Source organism: Schistocerca serialis, chromosome 2 (genome assembly GCF_023864345.2).
Source record: "Schistocerca serialis cubense isolate TAMUIC-IGC-003099 chromosome 2, iqSchSeri2.2, whole genome shotgun sequence".
NCBI classification, from domain to species: domain Eukaryota; kingdom Metazoa; phylum Arthropoda; class Insecta; order Orthoptera; family Acrididae; genus Schistocerca; species Schistocerca serialis.
This window is the reverse complement of record NC_064639.1, coordinates 133,360,604-133,382,638: the sequence shown is the minus strand read 5'-3', so window position 1 is coordinate 133,382,638 and position 22,035 is coordinate 133,360,604. Positions and strand designations below refer to the sequence as shown.

General features: G+C 39.8%; 1 protein-coding gene across 1 annotated transcript in view; it reads left to right on the top strand.

Annotated features, from left to right (window-relative positions):
* LOC126456839 (smoothened homolog) overlaps positions 1-21,697 on the top strand; it is a 120,386-nt gene extending 98,689 nt beyond the window's left edge. Inside the window, exons 10-13 of the mRNA XM_050092648.1 lie at positions 72-211; positions 444-615; positions 10,571-10,814; positions 16,984-21,697. Of these exons, the coding sequence (XP_049948605.1) occupies positions 72-211; positions 444-615; positions 10,571-10,814; positions 16,984-18,009 (1,582 nt within the window). The 3' untranslated portion in view covers positions 18,010-21,697. The remainder of the gene's footprint in view (positions 1-71; positions 212-443; positions 616-10,570; positions 10,815-16,983) is intronic.
* Positions 21,698-22,035: the final 338 nt, after the last annotated feature.

Sequence of the window (22,035 nt, the reverse complement as noted above, 5' to 3'; positions counted from 1 at the left end):
AATATATATAACCACAAGACGCATTACCTTTATACATAAAATAAAACACACATATTTACATTGTATTTCAGAGTGCTTAATAATGGTTATGAGGAGCCAGTAAGACTGAAAAAGCATAAAGTCATTGCACAAGCCTTTGCAAAACGAAAAGCTCTCAATAATGATGGGCGGCTGTCATTAAGCTTTCATAGCACACATGAAGATCCAGTGGGTATGTTTATCAGTTATATTTATAAACAGATACGTAAGAAACAAAAAGTTATCAGGCTTGTTTATAAAGAACACTTCCTTTTGCTCTGGTACAACAGTTTTCTCTCTCTCTCTCTCTCTCTCTCTCTCTCTCTCTCTCTCTCTCTCTCTCTCTCTGTCACTGCATGTAAGTAAAGATATTTAATGACAATCCTCAGTGCCAAAATAGTCTACACAACACTGTTTGCTCACAGGCTTGAACTTCGATGTGAATAGCATGGCATCCCAGGACTTAAGTTCAACGTGGGCTGCTGCTCTTCCCAAACTGATGACACGACGTGGTGCCTTGATTGGTGCAACAACTGGATCCATGTCAAGTCAGAGAAGAAACTCTTTTGATTCTGAAATTAGTTACAGCGTCCGAAAGTAAGTATATTTAACATATTGTATATCTTAATATGTTGTTGAAAAATATATCTAAAAACAAGGATAATGTAACTTACCAAACGAAAGTGTTGGTATGTTGATAGACACACAATTTTCGTGACCAGTGTTGCTACTTCTCAGTTAAATAGCTGCTCAATTGGCCTCACAAGGGCTGAGTGCACCTCACCTGCCAACAGTACTCAGCAGACGCAGACAGTGACGCATCCAAGTGCTAGCCAAGCCCGACAGTGCTTAGTATCAATGATCTGACGGGAACAGGTGTTACCACTGGGGCAAGGCCGTTGGCACCGCTAGTCCACTAATAAAATATGAAGGTCAGATGCTTGCCTGCTCTGTAAAGCGGGATAGGTGGCAAACTGTGGCAGATCTGATGGCAGAGTACTATGCTGATGCAGCAACAAGTGTTTTGGAGAGCATCATTCAGCACACATTTTTGAACATGGGGCTTTGCATTAGACAGTAGAAAATCTTTACATGTTCCCATGTTGGACCCAGTGATGTCAGTTGAGATTGTAGTGATCGTGGAATCATTGAGGTTGTACCATAGATCAACTGAAACATTTTCTTGGGTCAGATGAATCACATTTCTCGTTACACTGAGTTGAGGTGGTATTGTCATCCAGGCAGAAAGCTTTTCGAAACATGCACTGAGCCACATACTCACTCTGATGGGGACAATATTGTGCTGTGAGGGACATTCACCTGGGCATCCATGGGACTTTTGGTAGTAATCAAAGGCACCAAGACAGTTGTGGACTACCTGAACATTAATGCGGACCACCTGAATTCCTTCTTGGTTGATGACATCTTCCAGCAGTTTAAATGTGCATTTCACAAGGCTGCAATTATGCTACAATGGTTTGAGGAGCATGACAGTGAACAGATGTTCATGTCTTGGGCACCAAATTCGCCTTACCTGTACCCAGTGGAACACATCATCTGGTACACTATCAGGTGTCAGCTCCATGCCCACAACCAACCAGTCTGTAATTTATGGGAATTGTACACCGTGTTAGTGGACATCTGGTGCCACATATCTCCGGAAGCCTACCAAAAAATTCATGCCATGCAGACCTGCTGCTTTATTGCTTTCTAAAGGTGGACCAATACATGATCAAGCAGACAGTGATAATATTTTGGCTCATTAATGTATATTCTACGTTCCCACATTTGCTGGATTTAAAAACAATAGTAAATCACCATGGCTTTGGTCTTTGTAATATATGTAACAAACTAATTAATGCCGTAACAGTGATAATGCCTAATGCTAACTACACTTTTAGTTGTGGAACAGGATATGAACCATCAGTACAGTAAGAAGCATAGGATATTTAATGTAAATCATGAATACTATTAATTTTGTTTGTTTGTCGGTAGTAAGCATTGGGTTTGCTGCCAGATAACGTTGTGCAAATTCCACAATATTTCCTTGGAGCAAGTGTCTGACATCTTCAGGTGGCTAAGTACGACTAATGGTATCTGCATTTCGATGCCACTGTACATAGAACACACGTGTGAAGAATGTGCAGGCACAGAAATTGCTCATGTGCAATGATTTGCAGATAGATGGCTCCATACTCGAACACCATCTGCCGAAAATCGCAGAGTGGCCATCCTGCGTGTGCACTGTGTGCTATGTTTACTAACAGTGCAGCCTAAGTGGTGTTTACTAACAGTAGGGCCAGATGTTACTCACTAAAAGATCATCCTAGACCAATGTTATGATGAGGCTGTTACTAAAAAATCTTCATCTTCCTGTCATGATTTAATAGCAGCCAATTCCGGGCTGCGCTCATTTGAAATCTCACATCCCTGTTGATGAGGTTCTCAGCTGTGCAGATATGTATTTCTTCCTTAATGACACAATCCCAGAAAGATGATGCTGGAGATGAAACTTCTGTCTTTTCATTGTTCATGCAGTTCCTGTATTCAGACCGTGTTCTGCTATTGCCAACTTCTCCAGTTGGCGTAAGCGTGTATAACACTGATGTTCATCGCAGCGTTCTTGTACTGAGAGACATGTCTGGCCTATATATGCCACCTCACACTGACAAGGAATCTTATACATATTTATAAGATTTCTTGTTAATGCGTGGTGGCTGTACTGAGAGACATGTCTGGTCTATAAATGCCGCCCCACACTGATAAGGAATCTTATATGCATTTATTCGGCAGAGGGCATTTGAGTATGGTGCCATCTATTTGAAAATCATTGCACATGCACAATTTCTGTGCCTGCACTTTCTTCATGTGCATGTTCTATACACAGAGGCATCGACTTGCGGGTACCATCAGTTGTACCTAGCTATCAGCAAAGTTCAACCACATAAAGATGTCTTACAGTTGCTCCGAGGAAATATTGTGGAATTCGCACGTCTTCCAGTGGCAAAACTGTGATATTTATTTACAATAGTTAAATGGTTGTGGTGCCACCACAAACCATTAGAGCTTGCAATTGGGGATTTATACAAACCATACAGTTTGTACAGTATTTTGTCCTGTTCTTCTGCCAGTAGTTATGAATTTGTTGTTTCAATTTACCTTGCAGCTATGTTTTGTACTTATGGTACAGTAATCTAGTAGTTATATATTCAAATATGCCCAAAATTGTCGTATTAAATGAAGTTTCAGTTATGACAACTGATGAAAGCCAATAAACTCTGAATGGCATTGTAAGAAGAAAAACAGAAACTGTGGTTGTATGTCATCTGCAGTTGCATAATGTTGTGTAATTGGGCTGAACAGTGGCCTTTCAGAAAATATTCGTACCCTAAACATATGTTAAAACATTTGGTTTAAGGTTATATACTATTAGATTACTCATGCAACAATGTGTATGTGAAAGCTGCCACAAAGGATTTATAAGGCACCAGCAGAGGAGATATGAGAAGTGAAAAACTGTGTTTGTTATAGCGTATACTGAAAATAAACTTGAAAAATTTGTATGTGGTGGTAGAAGCACTCTGCCGTAAGAACTGACTGCTTACATGCCTTTTTTCGTCTCCTTCTTCCCTCTTTTTTGTTTATTCAGATTTTCCCTTATTGTGTCTGTTGAGGACTTAAAATATGTGTGTGTTTAAAATATGAAACAAATTAAAGGTTATCTGTGTCAGTCATTTGTCTGTAAAATGTACACCACACATTTCAGTGGTGCCCCACCCTTGCCCTGCAGATGAGGGTGACAAACCTTGAAATGCCTGGAGGACTTTAATAACTTACGTTTATTTTATAATTCAGTTTGTCTTTTATTCAGATGTAGTACAGAGTTTCATACAATAAGTTTCAGATTTTTTTTGTGAACTAAGAGTAATTACCACATAGTATAGGGTAAAATGTGACAAGAATAGAATGCTAAAGATTTTGAGAAAATCATGTCTGTTCCATGTACTGCTTTTTCTCAAAATTCCCCTCTTTCTGGTATGTACATTTTTGTATTCCCTCAAATCATTCAGTGAAGGATTCATGATATTCCTTCATGGAGAGATTACTCAAGACCATTTTGCAGGCAGAAATAATCATTTGCAGGACCTCTAAATGCTATCTTCAAATGAGTTATTTCATTTTGGAAAGAAAGAAACTCATATGGCAGACAGATCTTTGATTTGCTGTGGATTCATCAATGTCTGAAGCAGAGCCATGCACACCAGATTGCTCGAGTGCCACAGCCCACCATAGGTGGGCTGTCCTTTCTTAGATGTGCTGTCTGCTTGCAGTCCTATCTCAGCCGAAGCAGCCTGTGCAGTCCTCCAGGGTGGCTTGCACAGTTCAGTCAGCCAACAGTTTTTGAGGCACAGACAGACTCAGGCCATTATGTCTACGTCTATACTGCAATACTTACCTCATCTAGCTTGAACCAACCTAACCAAGTATGTAGGCCAAATTCAGGTTGCAGTGGTAATTTGCTGTGGCACGTGCTCTTCTGTAGTTCCATACAAAAGATTGAATGAGAAATACTAAAAATATACAGCTATTACAAACTTGGCTAACATAAACTATCTGTTTGCATAAGGGCACACGTAGGAAGCTCATGTTTCCTGCGGAAAAGAGTTCATTATTTACTCACCTTGTACTTGAAGAGGAAAAAAAGGAAAAAAAAAGTGTGCACTTATATACACTCCTGGAAATGGAAAAAAGAACACACTGACACCGGTGTGTCAGACCCACCATACTTGCTCCGGACACTGCGAGAGGGCTGTACAAGCAATGATCACACGCATGGCACCGCGGACACACCAGGAACCGCGGTGTTGGCCGTTGAATGGCGCTAGCTGCGCAGCGTTTGTGCACCGCCGCCGTCAGTGGCAGCCAGTTTGCCGTGGCATACGGAGCTCCATCGCAGTCTTTAACACTGGTAGCATGCCGCGACAGCGTGGACATGAACCGTATGTGCAGTTGACGGACTTTGAGCAAGGGCGTATAGTGGGCATGCGGGAGGCCGGGTGGACATACCGCCGAATTGCTCAACACGTGGGGCGTGAGGTCTCCACAGTACATCGATGTTGTCGCCAGTGGTCGGCGGAAGGTGCACGTGCTCGTCGACCTGGGACCGGACCGCAGCGACGCACGGATGCACGCCAAGACCGTAGGATCCTACGCAGTGCCGTAGGGGACCGCACCGCCACTTCCCAGCAAATTAGGGACACTGTTGCTCCTGGGGTATCGGCGAGGACCATTCGCAACCGTCTCCATGAAGCTGGGCTACGGTCCCGCACACCGTTAGGCCGTCTTCCGCTCACGCCCCAACATCGTGCAGCCCGCCTCCAGTGGTGTCGCGACAGGCGTGAATGGAGGGACGAATGGAGACGTGTCGTCTTCAGCGATGAGAGTCGCTTCTGCCTTGGTGCCAATGATGGTCGTATGCGTGTTTGGCGCCGTGCAGGTGAGCGCCACAATCAGGACTGCATACGACCGAGGCACACAGGGCCAACACCCGGCATCATGGTGTGGGGAGCGATCTCCTACACTGGCCGTACACCACTGGTGATCGTCGAGGGGACACTGAATAGTGCACGGTACATCCAAACTGTCATCGAACCCATCGTTCTACCATTCCTAGACCGGCAAGGGAACTTGCTGTTCCAACAGGACAATGCACGTCCGCATGTATCCCGTGCCACCCAACGTGCTCTAGAAGGTGTAAGTCAACTACCCTGGCCAGCAAGATCTCCGGATCTGTCCCACATTGAGCATGTTTGGGACTGGATGAAGCGTCGTCTCACGCGGTCTGCACGTCCAGCACGAACGCTGGTCCAACTGAGGCGCCAGATGGAAATGGCATGGCAAGCCGTTCCACAGGACTACATCCAGCATCTCTACGATCGTCTCCATGGGAGAATAGCAGCCTGCATTGCTGCGAAAGGTGGATATACACTGTACTAGTGCCGACATTGTGCATGCTCTGTTGCCTGTGTCTATGTGCCTGTGGTTCTGTCAGTGTGATCATGTGATGTATCTGACCCCAGGAATGTGTCAATAAAGTTTCCCCTTCCTGGGACAATGAATTCACGGTGTTCTTATTTCAATTTCCAGGAGTGTAGTAAACGACTGTGGCGAGAAAATTACAAAATAAGTGTAAAAGCCAAATGTCATTCACACTTTGAGGACTTTTGTATGCCTTTCTCTGTAAACAAGAAGTCCTGTGAGACTGAAATTGCATTCAGCACTAGCACTACTAGCAGGAATGCCTAAAATCTTTTGTGCTAGCTTTTTTGCAGACAATTTTATGACAAGTCTCTGGTGTCACCGCCAGACACCACACTTGCTAAGTGGTAGCCTTTAAATCGGCCGCGGTCCGTTAGTATACGGCGGACCCGTGTGTCGCCACTGTCAGTGATTGCAGACCGAGCGCCGCCACACGGCAGGTCTAGAGAGACGTCCTAGCACTCGCCCCAGTTGTACAGCAGAGTTTGCCAGAGATGGATCACTGACAATTACGCTCTCATTTGCCGAGACGATAGTTAGCATAGCCTTCAGCTACGTCATTTGCTACGACCTAGCAAGGCGCCATAGCATTTGATAATTAATATCGTGAAGCTTGTACAGTAATGAGAGATGTACACCAATTGTGGATTAAAGATAAGTATTCCAACAGCTACGTACTTTATTTGCTAGACTCAAATCCTTTAACTGTTCCAGACCTCACGCCAATCTACGTGAGCTTAAAAGCATGCATTTCAGCCTCCTCTAGCAACACGGTGTTGGCTCTTCTGCCAACACTACAAAGTCTATCAGGGTTTCATGCATTTTTAGCCATTCCAGTAAAAGAAGTTAACTTCTGAGGGAAAGGGGATTTAAACTACCAGGTCCTGGTTAAACAATGTGGACTTTTTATTCAGGCACTGTACAAACCATTATTCTTCACTATAAGACCTGAGAGCAACATTTAATGATGTGATAAACAATGAAGGGTGGGATGATAGTTCTTTACATCAAGCAGTTGGGCTAAGTAGTATACTGGATGACCTTTTCTTTTTCTACTGCAGCTGTACAATTCAATTTTGCAGCATACAAGTATCTTGTTTGACATCTTGCAAAATAAAACTGTGGACCTAAGATCCTGTAAGCTTTAAATTGAAAATTTGAAAAAGGCTGGTGAAAGATGAAAATGTGAGGAAATTATTCTGAAATGCAGAATGGAAGCTAAGAGCCTTATAAATTCAGCAGGAGTACCTGAAATTAATTTTAATGAAACAGAAGTAAGTATTCAGAAATTGAAAAGGCTAATATTCAAAATAACTGACACAGTACTAGTAAACATCAAAACTAGATTCCAGGACTTCCATGAAACAGATTTTTCAGAACTTATAAATGAGAAAATATGTAAATATATCTAAAATCAAAGAAGATGTGACTTACCAAACGAAAGTTCTGGCAGGTTGATAGACACACAAACATACACACAAAGTTCTAGCTTTCGCAACCAATGGCTGCTTCATCAGGAAAGAGGGAAGGAGAGGGAAAGACGAAAGGATGTGGGTTTTAAGGGAGAGGGTAAGGAGTCATTCCAATCCCGGGAGCGGAAAGACTTACCTTAGGGGGGAAAAAGGACAGGTATACACTCGCATACACACACACATCCATCTGCACATACACATACACAAGCAGACATTTGTAAAGGCAAAGAGTTTGGGCAGAGATGTCAGTCGAGGCGGAAGTACATAGGCAAAGATGTTGTTGAATGACAGGTGAGGTATGAGCAGCGGCAACTTGAAATTAGCGGAGGTTGAGGCCTGGTGGGTAACGAGAAGAGAGGATATACTGAAGGGCAAGTTCCCATCTCCGGAGTTCTGACAGGTTGGTGTTAGTGGGAAGTATCCAGATAACCCGGACGGTGTAACACTGTGCCAAGATGGCATAGAAAGCTTTCTATGTGGGAATGACCAGCAACAAACTGTCCATTCGCATGAATGGACACAGGCAGACAGTGTTTGTTGGTAATGAGGATCACCCTGTGGCTAAACATGCCTTGGTGCACGGCCAGCACATCTTGGCACAGTGTTACACCGTCCGGGTTATCTGGATACTTCCCACTAACACCAACCTGTCGGAACTCCGGAGATGGGAACTTGCTCTTCAGTATATCCTCTCTTCTCGTTACCCACCAGGCCTCAACCTCCCCTAATTTCAAGTTGCCGGCGCTCATACCTCACCTGTCATTCAACAACATCTTTGCCTATGTACTTCCGCCTCGACTGACATCTCTGCCCAAACTCTTTGCCTTTACAAATGTCTGCTTGCGTCTGTGTATGTGCGGATGGATATTTGTGTGTATGCGAGTGTATACCTGTCCTTTTTTCCCCCTAAGGTAAGTCTTTCCGCTCCCGGGATTGGAATGACTACTTACCCTCTCCCTTAAAACCCACATCCTTTCGTCTTTCCCTCTCCTTCCCTCTTTCCTGATGAAGCAGCCGTTGGTTGCGAAAGCTAGAATTTTGTGTGTATGTTTGTGTTTGTTTGTGTGTCTATCAACCTGCCAGCGCTTTTGTTTGGTAAGTCTCATCTTCTTTGTTTTTAAATATATTTTTCCCACGTGGAATGTTTCCCTCTATTATATTCATATCAGAAAATATGTAAAGTTGAAGCTGAAAAACTACTTAAAATATATTATTTATTGACAATGAAAAACTGAAAAGAGAACTTATGTTTATTTACAGCAGTGAGATTAAACATCTAGAGCCTCAGGACCATCCAATATAAGCAATGGATTAAAAAACATGTTCCCTGAATGTGTGAAATTACTGTTGTTGGTTCTTGCAATTTCAGCAACCATTGCATCTTGCAAAAGAAGCATAAGTATATTAAAACGCGTAAAAGCCTACATTTGCAACACAATGACAGATTGTCAAACTTGCCGAATTTGGCTGTAGAAGTATCTTGTTTGACATCTTGCAAAATAAAACTGTGGACCTAAGATCCTGTAAGCTTTAAATTGAAAATTTGAAAAAGGCTGGTGAAAGATGAAAATGTGAGGAAATTATTCTGAAATGCAGAATGGAAGCTAAGAGCCTTATAAATTCAGCAGGAGTATCTGAAATTAATTTTAATGAAACAGAAGTAAGTATTCAGAAATCTTCAACCAATCGGCAGGATTTTGTATCTTGAGTCATCGATGATTATGGCCAGAACAAGGGCAGGAGGATAGAACAAATTTATAAGAAGATGTAACGATGTGTTACTATGTGTTATATCTTTATGACTGTGCAGCTGTTTAATATTTTTATGCATTTATTTATAATAGTTTCTGTAGTAATTTCAGCTTAGTAGAAAGTTACTTTTGAAGTGTTTCTGTTGTAGAGGATTTGTTTTAAGGTTTTGTTTTACAAAATTTGTAATTCTGAGCCTACCCTACAAAAAACGATGCTTTGCCATTGGTGCCAAGCATAGTTTTCTTTACAGGCTGGCATGTCCCTACCCCTTGAATAGTTCAGCCAGCGTCACACTCTGTGAGCTGCTGACCTCTGGGAAGGTGCATTTTTATCATCAAATGAGACAACATGCAAGACCTCTTAAGGCCACTTTGGGAGTTTTATATAAATTTTACAAAAGTTACTCTGACATAACAATTGCCATACCTTCTTTTACTGTGCTTACGCTGCTGCATCCATTTACAGCAAAGGACCTTCACACCAATTTTGCCAATGTACTTTGGTATTTCCACTTTTGGTGGACAAGATTCATTGCAAACATCCAGATACATTACTGCAGTTTCGCTTCTTAGTATAGAAATATTTCATCACCACTTATGATGTTGAGCGTAGGTCTGGTTCTGGCAGCTCAAAAGCAGTAAAAAAAGCATCTGTTGATAAAATTTCAAACACTGAAACATGTGTTGCTGGAATTATATGGTGATATATCTGCTAACTGCCAGCCTTCCTCATATGAAGATTTATGTGTAAAATCTTGAGAGGTGACCACTAATCCAGTCCCAACAGTACATAAATTGTGTTAATAGATGCTGCAATTCTAAGCTGGTGCTGGGGTACATCAAGCTACTTGCATCTCAATGAAAATGTCTTCTGCGCATAAGAACGTTTGAAAGAATGGAAAGAGAAGAATCTCCAAATGTAATCATGTAGGACAGTAAATGTATACTTATCACCCATTTCGAAATCAGAAAAACTTAGCACATAGGGATGAGTGACTGTTAACTGAATACAGAGTGGAACATGAACAATGAAAGCATTACATTAGACTGGATGTTTCCAATGTGTCTTTTTTGGAAGTGGGACAGTGGACAAGAATCCAGTCATTCTCAAAGCTTTCTGAAGGGTCTTTCATACACCTAATTGGAATACTGTATTAATATTTTGCTTGGGTACTATAAATTTTGAAGCAGTGCACAAGAAAAAATTATAAATAAATTAGCCTCTTAATTGTTTAATAAAAATTTCAAGCATGTGTGAAAAGATTCTCTTCTTATGATGTCACTTTTCAGGGTGTCGGTAGAGTCACGTCGCCATTCGTTGGATTCACAAGTTTCGGTTCAAATAGCAGAAGTAACAGCAACTCGGAAAACAAGAGCAACACCACTTCCTACAGTTAATGTAACAAGAGGACGAACACATCGCAGTAAGCGACGAAGGAGAGACTTTACTCGATGCAGAGTTGGAACGAGAATGGGGCCCCTTGTGGTTAGGAAAGGCAGTTCATCATCTCAGGAGAGTCAGCTTGGTGCTCAGGTATGGATAGTGCACTGTGTTTATGTCCACGGATTTTACTTTATGTCCGTAGATTTTACAATAGATTTCCAGAAAAAATACATTCTCAGGTAATGACAGTGAGTCTTCTTCTTCTTCTTCTTCTTCTTCTTCTTCTTCTCCCTCTTGGTTTTGTTTTGAGGAGGACTGAGTTGCAAGCAAAAGCATAGTAGGTAGTGTCTCACATTTCAGGCAAACTGCTCCAAAGGAGCTCACTTGCCACTGAGCAGGTGGCTTACGAAGTGGACAACTGTCGAAGTATCATATCAAAATGCAATGCATTGTCAGTCAGTGATATTACATTATGAAGTTTTGCATTAACCTCAAAAATTGTGATTGATACCAGTGGTGGCTCATAGGTATACATTCTGGGTGTTCACAATTCTTAAATCCAGATAAATATGAGAGTGCAAAATTATGCCTGAAAAAAAGGAAGAATTGTTATGTGGAATTTTGTTGTCTTGTACATCATTAAGTACAGTTTATGGCAAGGAGGAAATAATGTATAAGCTTTCACTACTCTCCATTTCACATTTGTGTGCGAGTGGGAGTTTTCGTGCTTTTTTATGTTTTCGGACAAATGTACAAGATCCCTAATACATATATTACTTGACAAATTTATTTCAAGGCTGAAAATCAGGCATTCTTACATTGCACCCACTCAACAACTTATACTTATTATAAACTTCTTTGTTAAATGTTTGCTTGAAGTCACACTTATTTGATTTCATCACTTTCTCAGACAGTGGATGTGGTCTGGGGGGCCCTACTTCCTTTGCGGCTAAGTTTCCCTGGTACCCCTCTTTTCTGTTAGAACTTAGTACAGGTTCAACAGAGTTCATGTCGACACTGCACAGGAAAGCCAATTCCTGCACAGTAAACAACCAACTCCAACACAAACTACCATCTGCAGAAATTATTAAATTCAAAAAAGTAGTACTAGAACTCAGAGCAGCTACGAAGATGGGGGCCTTGCATGTTCTGCACAGAGAGAAAGAGAGAGAGAGAGATTGAGATTGAGATTGAGAGGGGGGGGGGGAGGAACAGAAGATACATTGCAATGCTGTCAATTTCCTTCCGTCAGTTCATGCACTGAGACAGCTGACGGCACTCTAGCATAAACATTGTTCCACAGTGAACTTTAAGAACTTCATTCTTAGTAACAAGAATCCTTACGTGCGCGCCCACACACAACCTTGCACATAGAATTAATTAATATTAAACGCAATCACAACATTCCCCATCGTATAAAATATCAAGATAAATAATTTCTGTACATTAAGTTCTATATGGTTGAAGACCAAATACTCTGACAGTAAAACAGCTGTAAACAAAAACAAAAACAAACAGGAAACCACTGTCTGTGGTAACAAGATACATATGCAAAATTTTTTGTATAACAGAAAGCAAATGAAAGCCCAGCGATGATGCTGAAACCTCAATGCAATGTCTCTGGGTGATAGCACAAAAAGAAACAATTGTGTTTTGCTCAAGGCGGATCCCTTCCAAAAGAGCAGTTTATCTGCAAAGCAAACACAGACGAAAGAGCTTCAATCTCAAGGCGATACACACACTATTTTGTCAGTAATCATGATGTAACTTCATTCTTTCTTTAAAAACTGTCAATGTTTAATGTTCTGTCTTTTGAACGACAACAATTTGTTTTGTTAATCAAACGAATTTTTGCATTGCTTCCATTAGGCATCCATAGTGATCGAATACTTTTAAACCATTTTCAAGTTTTAATAATGTGATCATAAGGGTATCAGAAACAGGTCATTTGATGTGTTACTAAAAGCTAATTTTCTTTCATTGTGCAACCTGCTACAGCATTATAGTATGTGTACTTAATATATGTTTTATGAAGAAAATAGCATTGTTACAAGGTCAATGATGAAACTTGAGCTTCTACTAATTTTTTGTGCTGCTGCGGTCACGGTCTCACAAATAAAGTCATAAGTAGCAGTAATTGGTACTTACATACTTCACAACCAGAAATCCATGCCATTGTCTTCACTGTTCGACATAGATGAACCAGACTCAGCAATATTTATGACGAATGGTTCCACAACCGTGTCCCTGCCAATTTCCCTGTTGTAATCTTCATCTTGCAGTTTTTCTGCGTGTGTTACGCAAGCTGTCCATGTAGACTTTGGGATTCTGTCTATTGCCTCGTGGAAGTCTCTCAACATCTGCAATTTTGAATGTATTGTTCTGTTTCGCAATATATGCTTTCACCTGAGCCCATACCAGCTCAATTGGGTTGTAATGGCAGTGGTATGGGGTAACCTAACGATACAGTGTCCATACTGCTTTGCAATTTCATCTGTATCATAAACTCTGTATGCAGGCTTGTGTTGACTGGCAAGAACCAGCAATTCTGCTGTGGTATGTGACGAGTTATGAGGTATTCCATTAGATGACAGCCATGCAATAACACCTGCCTTTTTGGAGTTCATATTTGAAGCTTTGTTCACTTGTACTGAGTGGATGCTCGCATTGTCCATGACTATAACTGAAGGTTCAGGAATTGTTGTGTAAACCACCTTTTGAAGACACTGTACATCATTTCATAGTGATAATCTTCAGAATTATTAGCCTTTGACACCTTAAAAATCAGCTTATCCTGGGGGGAAAAAGCCATTATCTGCTGATCTGACATGAAGCACTGTAATTCTGTTACCCTTACCAATAGGAACTTTTAATCCACCATACCTATCGCTCGTTTTCCAGCACATAGCCCTTGCATGGTTCTGATTATCGAAAGTTTCAGCTAAGTAATAAATTCGAGATATGCCAGCTTCTCTGATCTCCTGCATTGTTCTCAAAAACACAGTCCTTGCAGCTACAATATCGCTTTGTTCCATTAGTAATTTCCTACCATCGTTTGTTTTCTGATACCTGAACCCCATGTCTTTCAGTATCCTCAACGTGGTCCATTTGCTTCCGCTAAAATTTTCAGCTTCTTTCATACGCGAATCTAGTTTCTCTGCTGTTGGATACTCGCCTTCAGCATACATGCTGAACACTATGCGCCTTAAAACGTTTTTTGCAAAATCGCCTAGCTTAGCTCACCCCCGTTTTTGTTTTTTTTTTTTTTTTTTTTTTTTTTTTTTTTTTTTTTGGCTGATCTGAAAAGATTTGCGCCACAGGCTTGCATTGATGTCTTAGCTTCACTGGATATTTTCTGAACGGTCCTCAAACCAACACCACAGGCTTCAGCTGTCGGCTCACGGCATTTGGCAACGGCGCGACCTCCGCCTTGTGCCAGTGTAGATTCAGCAGAAGATTGTCTCTTACAGTATTGGAACACATAGAACACTATTCCTCTTGCCTATTTGTATAATACTTTGTGTGATAGCTCACCATCACTCATAATGAACACTATGACGACAGTCAGCACTCAGTAAGGAACACTGTAACTGAAATAAACAGTTAGAACTTCCGAACACAGCTCAATCTGCACAGAACTAAGACAAGAAAGTCATTGATGTGCAATTGGCTGTGAGTCACGTGGTACAATTCTGCATGCTTCTGCGCATCCGATCCTCACCCGCCTTCATAGCTGCTCTCCACTCTATCTATCAGCAAGGTCACTTAACTAGAATACAAATGAGGCGTTGAGAGCCATAAGGACCAAAAGCATACCATCTTCAACTCCCCTCCCCTATTTAAGTGAATAGCAGGGAAACCAGTGAGACAGCTTTTCATGAATGTTCAGACATATGTACAATGTGGGCATACAGTACAGATAAAAATGACACACCATAAGGTCAACAGATACCAGCAGCATGAATAAATTTTGCATTCAATATAAAGCACATCATTGTCAGTTTTGAACTGACAATGATGTGGTTTATGGTCCTTAGCACCTCGAATGAATTACTGTATCATAAAATCCAAACCTTAATATACTGTATTTCATTCAGAATCCCACAAAATAGGTTTCTCGGTGAGTATAACCATAACATATAGTGATTTCCAAAAAATTCTAGTATGTAGTGAGTGAATTACCATATCTGTGGAGTGTGCTACTGCATGGTGGGATTTATGCGAAGCGACTGTGGATAAGTCCACTGCAGTGTGCTTTCACCTCGTGGCATTGACATAAACTTGTAGTTGAGTGGTAAGGCCTAGCAGTTCTTGCTGAGAACTATGCACTATGTTTACCAAATCTGTATGTATTTTTCCCATAAGGCAATTATGTCACGCCAGCTGTGCATGTCCAGAAGCTCCTTAAAACATGCACAAGTGAGAGTGTGCTCTTGACTTTGATGCCTAGCTTCACTGAGTCTAGAAGAGCAATGTAGCACAACATGGTAAATTTGGTGTCATGTATTTTAGATTACCGCATCTACATTACATTAAACAGCACTCAAAGAAGAATAACTGTCAAAAATTAGGGTGTTCTTGTGCTCTTATTCTCTCAAACAACAGCTGCCACTGATTAATACACAAGCTAAGATATAAAAGCCTTTGGAATGGATACATGCCAGGGTGGAAACAAACATCTAACCCATCTGAGTACAAAATTTCTAGACTATAGAATTGAATTCCGAAATACATCTACAACTTCCAGTGAGGTACAGGCACGACAAATACTGTGTTATAATACCAACACTTGTTTATTAGTAATACAGACCAGAGATGCAGTGGTGATATAGTAGTGCAAATATACATTTTACATTACCATGCCACTGTCAGTATGCACCACACAAAAGCAACAAAGTGTTGTTTGTTTTTCTTGTTACAGAGGTATTGCACTGTCTGAAATTTACAATGGTATAAAGGTCAGTGTGCAGGCAGTTACTAAAATAACCATAGTGTATATGGGTACATGAAAAGATAAAAAGATTTTTAAAAAATGTACTGTCAACAATGAACAGCAGAACAGAAGAGGCAAATGAATTGAGAGACAGAGAGCACACCAACTAGTTTTTTTGCGAACAGGTGCTTCATTTGTTCAAATTGTGTCTTTCAGAACGATCACAGATATGCACAGAGCCTCATCCGTGATGACTTTGGCTGTAATAAATGAAGTAAGAGGGTATGAATGCATCGGGCAATTCCCCAGGAGCACTTTGACCTTTATGGTTTCCTTGTGACAGATGAGTCATAGATGCATCATTACAAACTATAGAGCAATTGATGGAGTTGAAGTATCCTTTATATTTGGTCGGGGGGGGGGGGGGGGGATGCGAGACACAGGCAGTCATCAACTTCAATAGTCATACTGTCATTCTTGTAGTGTGTTACGAAGAATGTCTAAAAGAGAGGCCAAACTGTGACTTGTATTCACCACATTAATATTTTAGTTACGTAATGGGATACGTGCTATATGCTAAAAATACTAGTGTCTTATCTAACAATTCATACCCTAATGCTGCTGCGCATAGGAAGGATCTGAAATGTGTACTGTTGAAACATCTGTCTACACTCCATGCTTGGCACCATCAGCTTTGAACTTGTGAAACAACATTTGCAAGGTCAGAAATTTTCAGATGACAGTGAAGTTACAGAGGCAGTGCTAAGATAGTTACAAGCCACACCAAACTGTCTTCTTCTTCTTCTTCTTCTTCTTCTTCCTCCTCCTCCTCCTCCTCCTCCTCCTCCTCTTCCCTCCTCCTTGTGAGCAGCTCTTATTTAAGGGTGGGTGAAGTGAATTGAAAAACAAGTACTTACAGAAGTAACTTTGTAAAATTGTTATAACAAACTTCATGTGATTGAATAACTCACATGTATATCCTTATCTGTCATAAAACACACTGGCATAAATTCTCAAAACAGTACTTGCTTTTCCTAGTTAAGATTACAGCAGGTGATTGTTTTATGTGGTCCATTCTGATACAGATGTCTTCTTGTACAAGGGTGTGTAAAGTAATTACATCTGAAATTTCTTGTAAGTTGCTCATAAAAGTAGACTTAATTCTCTAGGCCATTATCTGCTGTTCATAAATTAACATATTTTGTCCATAACATAATTAAAGTTGAGGAAACAGCACATGAATTGCAGTAAACAATGAAAATTAGAATTTTTGATAACTCTCTGCTGTGCTAAAAAAGTGCCTACCGTACATTGTTACCACAGGTGACAAAGAAGTGGTACTTGTTTCTGAACATTAACTGACTATTTTTTTCTTTTCTTTTTCAGATTTTAACTGCTCTAACAATTGGTAATTCTGATATATCATCAATGGTCCCCAACCTTATGAAGCGAAGAGAGGCGAGTGCAGGCCTTGATGGTTTAAAGCTAATGCTGCCCTTACCTTCTGCTTTACTAGGGCAGAGCAGTTGTGGATCTGAAGAAGATTTAAGCGACTGTAAAAAGTGTGATGAAATAGAATGTGAGGTGCTAGATGGCGTTCAAAGTGACAAAAATGAAGCAGTTAAGGACACCATTGTGGACACCACAGATGAAACGGAGAATAAGAAAGACTACAAGTTTAAAGAAAATGAAGATGAAGTGCAAGATAAAAAAGCTTGTTCTTGTGGGTCAGGCATTGTGAATAAAGATATTGAGTTGTCTACAAATAAGGATACTAGTGTTATAGCAGTTGCCAATCAAAGCAGTTTCTGTGATCTCCCCACCACAATGAGGACAAAAGGTGCTGTTACAAGCTCATCATACAATAAAAATCAGCTTTACATGAGTACTAACATTCCAGATGATATAAAATTAAGTGAGATTTCAGATGACGATGCAAACTTTTTAGGAGCATCATATGATGACACAACATCGTACTGTCCTGAGTTACAGCGGTTGGCCGGATCACTTTCTGATGCATCTGTGTTCACACACCACACACTGGGTGGTAGTAGGGTAAGGACTGTTGGTGTTGGCCCCTGTACTGTGGGCGCTAATACTAGGATACATGTGAGAAGTCGTGAAGTTGGTACTCAAACAACACCTTCTGAAGATATTGGTATGTGTGAATTGAACAGCCGTGGTAGTACTTACAGCAGTGGCTCTGGTGTAAATCAAGGCACTCAGGTAAGCTTTGGTCCACAATGTGAGAATAGTGTGAAGCCCTACAAGGGCAGTGAAAAACTGGAGAGTCTTACTGGTCTTGCAGCTAAGGGATTAAACTACAGCTACAACATGAGCAAACTTGTTGAGGAACTTGCTGAAATTGCTGCTGGGCATCCGTTACAATTAGACCATAGAAAAACGTGTTGAGTGCAACATGTTACATATTAGGATGACATAAAAATGTTCTGAACATATTTCTGACGTAAATGGTCAGAAACCTTTTGTAGCAGAAGTTTTATTCTGGTGCTTACTGCTGTTAATGGGGCTTCCTTTCACTGCCAATGCAAATAGCATATTATTTTGATACTATACTTTTTCCTTGTGCCATAATCACACTTTTCATATTGATTTGACTTCTTCTGTAGAAGAAAATGAAAACACTTTCATAAATTTGACAGGCATTGTGCTTCAGAAATATTTTAAAGAGGGATATATTTTTCTGTTGTTCTGAAAAGTAATTTGTACATAGTTTTTTGTACAGCTCTATCATGCCAATGTAAACTTGTAATCAGTTCTTATACATGAACTGGAGCTCATAAAATGTGATGTGTAAATAATGCACATCACTATGCACATAAGTAGATTTAAGAAGACAAAAAATTCTTGTATAGAAGCTGTTATTTATTTTTATTAGTGTATTATTCAGTGACTGTCATCTTTCATCAGGTGATAGTGTGTTGCTGTTATATAGTAGATTTACATGCTTACTGAAAAAAATCTGCTAGATCTATTGGTGCCTTTACATAACAGCTCTGTTCTGGAGCAAGAAACTGCACTAACGGTGTTATTATTAAAATCACCCAATTATATTTACTGAATTAAAACTGCAACATTTCAAAAGACGTAGTAGTATCCAAGGCTTTACTTGCTTCCACTGTTTTCATTACATTACATTTAGGAAAATGGTAGAACTCTCAGAGCTTCGTGAAAAATTTCACAAATTTATATTTTATACCATCGGATTAGAAAAGGAGCTCAACAACACAATGTGACAAAAAATTCAAATATACCCTTGTTTACCAGTGTTATAGTCATGTGACAACCAAAACTAATACATGTGAAATTTCAGTTTAAATCTGCTAATATAGGAATTAAGGCATAAAATGACAAAATAAAAAATTCTTAATCTGATGATACAAACAACGGAAAACCCAGAATGGAATAATGACAATATTATGAAATGTTGTCCATATGTGTAACTCATCGTCTCCGCTATGTGGTGAGTAGCAATCTATCCTTTTCATAATGTTATCTAATCTGAAGATTTGAGATGTAGGGTGTTCAAAAACACTGGCATAATTTCAAAAAGTAAGAAGAAACAGCAAATGTTTGTTTTCAGTAAAAGACCAAAATCATGCCATGACAATTGCAAAATGATACAAAAACATAATGTAAAATTCAGTATGAAATGGAAGACAAATGACAGAGGAAAATTTAGAAAAAGAAGCAAGTCTGGAGGGAGGTTCGCAGATGCGGAGACATCAGACCAATGCATTGGTTGCAGTTAGATATAAGTTGAAGCAGACCAAATTCACAGTCTGAATGGACTGCAAAATACAAGGATTTGTAGTCACTCTCTTTTAGTTCAGCAAGTTGCATAAGGTGACAAGACAAATATATTTATGAGCTGAGCTGTATTATGCAAAGGAAAATTCTATTCAGGAAACTATTAAATTACTAATAATGACACAACAAACACTTCAGAATAAAACGAAGGAAAAAATCCCAAGTTTTGGAACTATTGTGTTCCTCTGTGATGGAAGAAAAGGTGATTGGTTGGCTATGGTGGGAAAGGAGGGCGGGTCATCCAGATTCCAAGTTGAGAGGAGACAAAGAGGAAAGAGAAAGTTTGAAAGGTTTCTTGTTTTGCTTTGTCATTCTGTTTTTGGCTCTATGAACAATTACTGATCATCTTGTTTTATTGATCTTCAAATTCACTCTCGTTATAAAGCATAAATATACTATTTGTGAGTGATATCATTTATTAATGTCATCTGTTGAGATATTGCTTGATCCTTATAAGGAGGATACCTATAATGCCAAACATTTTTATTTTTCTTGGTAGATTTTTTTTTTAAATCTACAAAACTGAAGGCCAGTGGCTAAGACATAGAAAATACCACAGAATAATTTTTCTTGTCTAGTTCTGTCAGAAATTCATGAGATTGTAAGTTGGTATCTCTTTACATAATCCTTTGTGGAAGCCAAACTGGGAAGGCGCGCGCGCACACACACACACACACACACACACACACACAGAGAGAGAGAGAGAGAGAGAGAGAGAGAGAGAGAGAGAGAGAGAGACCTGCTGACATTGCAGAGAATGTGTGTGTTGGGGGGAGGGGGGGCTTAATATGAAGGAGGGACATTTAAGACTTACAAGGAGAGGTCCCCAGAAGTGGGATCAACTTTTTGAAACCTTCCACACAGTGATGTAGGTTAAGACCCTAAGTGTAACACCCGGCATCCATTCACCCTGATGGGGCCTCATTTGCAAGTAATTTATGAAAAAAAATCGGAATTTTGCATGATGCTCATTAGCATTAAAGAAGGAGCATTGTATTGACTGATTGTGTGGTGTAATGAAAAGGGTAAGGCCTCTAAATGTAGAAGGTCATTGGTTCGAATCTTGTCAGGTAATTTAAAATTTTCTTTATTTTCAAACAATTTTATGAGAAGGGAAATTGCCACTCACCGTATAGCAGAAATACTGAGTTGCAGATAGGCACAACAAAAAGATTCTCACAATTATAGCTTTCAGCCGTTAAGGCCTTCATGAACAGTAGGCATTGTATTGTTGACGAAGACCTTAACAGCCGAAAGATATAATTGTGAGCATCTTTTTGTTGTGCCTATCTGCAACTTGGCATCTCCGCTATATGGTGAGTGGCAGCTTTCCTTCTCATAATATCATTACATTTTACCCTGGATTTTTCATTGTTTGATCTTTATTTTTATCGAAATGATTTTGGTCATTTTATTTCTATTCCTGTGTCACATCATTTTAATCATTGTATCAACTTCTTCATTTGCTCTCATTTTTCTTCCTATCATTCTTTTACCACTTGAAATCTTTGTTCATGTAATTTTAATTAATATTATGTATTTCAGTTTAATTTCTTTCTTTTTCATCATTCTATTTCTTCGTCCATTGAATTTTGTTTTACTTATAATCCTTCTTTCATTTAAATCTTCATCTGTATTATTTTGTCCGTAGCGCAACAGGAGTTTGAGCTATGTTTTAAATGTTTGTATTTCGATTACCATAAAGAAAAATGCATGTCTTGTAATGAAAATACATTTTTGACATCATTGCACAGTCAGTATACTGGGTTGTTGTAACTAAACTTTCCCTATTTAACACATTATAACACAGAAACTAATTGCATATGCGGATATGGAAATGGGGAAGAGAAATAATGCAGAATCAGTGCAATTTAAACACTTTTGATGTGCTGCTACGGTACGTCATACCATTACATACCAGTACCTGGTGAATAGCTTGTTTCATCTTTTGTTTTTTAACTAATAGATCGGCAGTTTCAGATATTTAAATATTACAACATATAAATATAATTAAGTTCATTTTCACAAAAATTCTGAGTGAAAAGCGAATGATGTAAAGAAAAAATGAGAACAAATTTAAAAGTTCATACGATGATTAAAATGATGTGACAATGAAACAGAAATAAAAAATGATATTTAAACCAATAATTTGAACGAAAATAATGATCAGAGTCTGTTCAATAAAGATTTTTCTTTTTAATTGTAGTGCCTGATGAGATGTGAACCCACAACCTTCTGCACATGAAAGCTGCACCCTATCCATTACACCACGCAATACACCCCCCCCCCCTCCCCCCCCCCCCCCCCCCCCCCCCCCCCCCCCCGCCGCCGCCGCCGCTCTCCCAGTAAATGACCGCAGAGTGTGATGCCTGGGATCTTAATTTACATCATCGTATATATGGTTCAAAAAAGTCAATCCCACTGCTGAGGACCTATCCTGGTTAGCTGCAAGTTCAGTCATGTTGATGTACCTGCCTACCTCTCAGTGCCTCAGCTTTACTCTTTCCTTCGTTTACATCATAACAAGGAGTGTGACATATCAAGCTTGTTAATTAAGATTACACAAAGCATAGTGATTTGCAGTTAAAAATATGTACCTCCATGTCA